This window comes from Propithecus coquereli, unplaced genomic scaffold (genome assembly GCF_000956105.1).
Source record: "Propithecus coquereli isolate 6110/MARCELLA unplaced genomic scaffold, Pcoq_1.0 Scaffold107, whole genome shotgun sequence".
NCBI classification, from domain to species: domain Eukaryota; kingdom Metazoa; phylum Chordata; class Mammalia; order Primates; family Indriidae; genus Propithecus; species Propithecus coquereli.
Genome location: NW_012134636.1, coordinates 2,093,187 through 2,096,526, shown reverse-complemented (window position 1 = coordinate 2,096,526; position 3,340 = coordinate 2,093,187). Strand labels below are relative to the sequence as shown.

The 3,340-nt window shown below is 42.2% G+C and overlaps 1 protein-coding gene across 1 annotated transcript in view; it reads right to left on the bottom strand.

Moving 5' to 3' along the window:
- Positions 1–894: 894 nt before the first annotated feature.
- Positions 895–3,340, bottom strand: part of BRK1 (BRICK1, SCAR/WAVE actin-nucleating complex subunit) — a 6,517-nt gene continuing 4,071 nt past the window's right edge. Inside the window, exons 2-3 of the mRNA XM_012647045.1 lie at positions 1,789–1,871; positions 895–1,542 (exon numbers count right to left, since the gene is read on the bottom strand). Of these exons, the coding sequence (XP_012502499.1) occupies positions 1,516–1,542; positions 1,789–1,871 (110 nt within the window). The 3' untranslated portion in view covers positions 895–1,515. The remainder of the gene's footprint in view (positions 1,543–1,788; positions 1,872–3,340) is intronic.

Genomic DNA, 3,340 nt, shown 5'->3' with positions numbered 1-3,340 from the left:
AGCAGGGGTTCTATAAAGACATGAGAGTGCAAAGCAGCTTGAGCTCTACAAGGCAGTTCAATTGGTATCTACTGACTACATGCCTTCTGCAAGGCACCCAGCTGGGCAGTACAGAAAAAGATGCTCATATATATCCTAGGATGTATATGCTAAATTAGAGAGTAACTCATAACAAGATCAAATCCAGAGCTGAAGCACAGTGTTAGCAAGGTAGGATGAGAGGAACTGAAAAAGGAAAAGGGCAGTACTAAATGAAACACTAAAATAAACAAAAAAAGAAAGAAAAGAAAAAGTCCAGAAGAACTTTCTGTAGGTTCGACTTGAGCTAGACTTTGAATGGCAAATATGATTTGAATAGGGGGAAATTAGTGTGTACAGAGCATAATGACTTCTGTGTGAGTAAAATGCAGATTCTATATAGGGGATAAGCCTTTAGAATTAGGTTGGCAGAAGTTTACAGTATGCTTTGGACACAAGAATGGAAAGTTTTAGACTTCTGTTTAAGTTATTTGCTTTTCAAAGGAAGTAGACATTTACCTTGTACCTTATAAACCTAACAGTTCGTCCTGGATTGCAGCTAAATTATGTGGATACTGATATTTCAACAGACTGTAAGCATCGTGTCTGATTTAATGTTGTATCTTTTATTGGAACATAACATGCCTACATAGTATTAATAAGTACTTGGTAAATGTCTTCTGAATGGCTAAATGATTCCCAGGATGAATTAGTCAGCTGAAAGTCTAAACATGGGCTCGTAAGCCACTTAGGCTTTAAATCAAACAGCTACATCTGAAAGTTGATGTTAGAATAGTAATCCCATACATCACATTTCTGTGGAATAGGTGAGTCCATCTATAGCTCGTCTCCCCACCACAATCATAGCAGTCAGATAATGTTGAGGAGTTTATTAGGGAAACATGAGGCATAGATACCCCAAGTGACAGAACGAAAACTTTGAAAATGTCCCTTCAAGCCAAGTGGGGGCCTGGCCTTGACCTCCCCCAAATGACAAGAAACTGGTGGGTTAGCAACAACATTCTCTGGCAGCCATATCGCCAGGGCACGAGCGTCTCGGCCAGAACTGCCCCCCACCTCCCACCAAAGGTGGGGAGGAGAAAAAGACTGTTTATAGATTCAGTGCAGAGCAATGAGAGGTGTAAGGAGCGTCTGAGAGATAAAGAGAGAGACACGTGGTGAGGACCTTCACAAAGAGTTCCAGGCTTTTGGCTCTGAACACCTCAAATACATTGAAAAGTCGTCCTATAAAATGTTACTGAAAAGGTAAAATGCCTAATGTTGTTTCCAAGAGTTCCCCTGGACTTCTCCCCACAAGCCACATCACACCCCCAGATGCATATGGCAGAGCCCAAAGGCCACACTTTTGAAAAAAGAAAAACAAGAATAAGCCCTGTTGCTCTTTAAGGAGAGAGGAAGGAGCGGAAGGCTGCTGGGGCCTTTCCCACATGGCCTGTGTTCTGTCAGGCAAATTCCCAGCAGCAGCATGGCATACTTCTAGGTGAGCGTCTCACCTTTTGTCACCTGTCAAAGAAAAATTAACATTTAGATAAATTCAAAAAGATTAAAGACATCTAAAAAAAAATCTTAATTAAGATCCTAGGCAGTGAGAAATGGTAGAAAAGAAGATAGACTTGGAGTCACAAAAACCTGGTTTAAATCCAGGCCAGGTACTTAACTTCTCTAAGCCTATCTCTGCTTTCAGGTTTTTTCCAGCAGCAAGTGGAAATATGCATTCTCTCTTGGATAGCCCTTGCCCATCATACTCACCCGTGCTTCAATGTACTCTATTCTCCGTTCAAGGGCTGTCAATTTCTCATTTAGTGTTGCGAGTCTTGAACGACAAGACATATCTGGTAAAAAGAGACTAATATTCAGGATTAATGTCACTCCAAACACAGACACAGACACACACCCTCTATACTGACAAAGAGGAATAATATAATAAACAAAGTACAAATGGGAGTGGAAGGGATAAAGTGAAAAGTTTCTTAGGAGCACAGCTGCTTAAAGTAGATCTGCTGAACTTCCTACCAAATGTGGTAGGCAGAGAATAATGGCCACACAAAGATGTCCATGCCCTAATCCCCAGAACCTGTGAACATGTATCATACATGGCCAAAGGGACTTTGCAGATGTGATTGAAGTTAAGGACCTTGACATCCTGGGATTTGTCCTGGATTATCTAATGGAGCCCAATCTAATCACAAGTTCATAAATGTAGATGAGAAAGGCAGAGGAAGGGGGTAAAATGATATGAAAGAAGGGAAAGAGATTCGAAGTGTGAAAGGGATTCAACCTGCCATTGCTGGCTCTGAAGATGGAGGAAGGGGGCCATGAGCCAAAGGATACAAGTGACTTTTAGAAGCTGGGAACAGCCCTCAGCTGACAGCCAGCAAGGAAACATGGATCCCAGTCCTATAATCACAAGAAGCTGAATTCTGCCAACAACCCAATAAGCAAGGAAATAGATCCTCTTCTAGAGCCTCCAGAATGGAAAGCAGCCCGCTGACATCCTCATTTTATTTTTTTAAATTTTTTTTTGACACAGAGTCTCACTGTGTTGCCCGGGCTAGAGTGCCGTGGCGTCAGCCTAGCTCACAGCAACCTCAAACTCCTGGGCTCAAGCAATCCTTCTGCCTCAGCCTCCCAAGTAGCTGGGACTACAGGCACGCGCCACCATGCCCGGCTAATTTTTTCTATATATTTAGTTGTCCAGATAATTTCTTTGTATTTTTAGTAGAGACGGGGTCTCGCTCTTGCTCAGGCTGGTCTCGAACTCCTGACCTTGTGCGATCCACCCGCCTTGGCCTCCCAGAGTGCTAGGATTACAGGCATGAGCCACCGCGCCGGGCCAAAACTGAGATTTTTTTAAATAGCCATATCATCTATTTTTTTCTTTATACTTCTCTACACATATTAGCTTTAGAATCAGGGAGAAAGTATAAAAATAAAAAGCTATAACGTCTGACAATCTATTTTTAGAAACTTCACCAATTCCAAAGTACAGAATAGGCCTAGTGTTAGGATGTGATTGCTGCATTATGATCTGTGTGTCCTCAGGTTTAGGTGGTCTTCCAACACTGAAAGAGAAAATCACAAAAAGATAGTGACTCTACTCTCACCAGCAGGAATCACAGCGTCAAAGCTGTTCAGAAAGTCATTAGCTATCTTGGAAAAACAGTTCCCACTCCAAAACACATGGCCTATGCAGACTCTCTGTGGTTAGGGTAAGGATTACAGGATTGCTGCCATTTTCAAAGGCCTACAGATGCCCCCTCAAAGTAAACTCCTATTGCATCTTTGTGCCACCAAATAATAT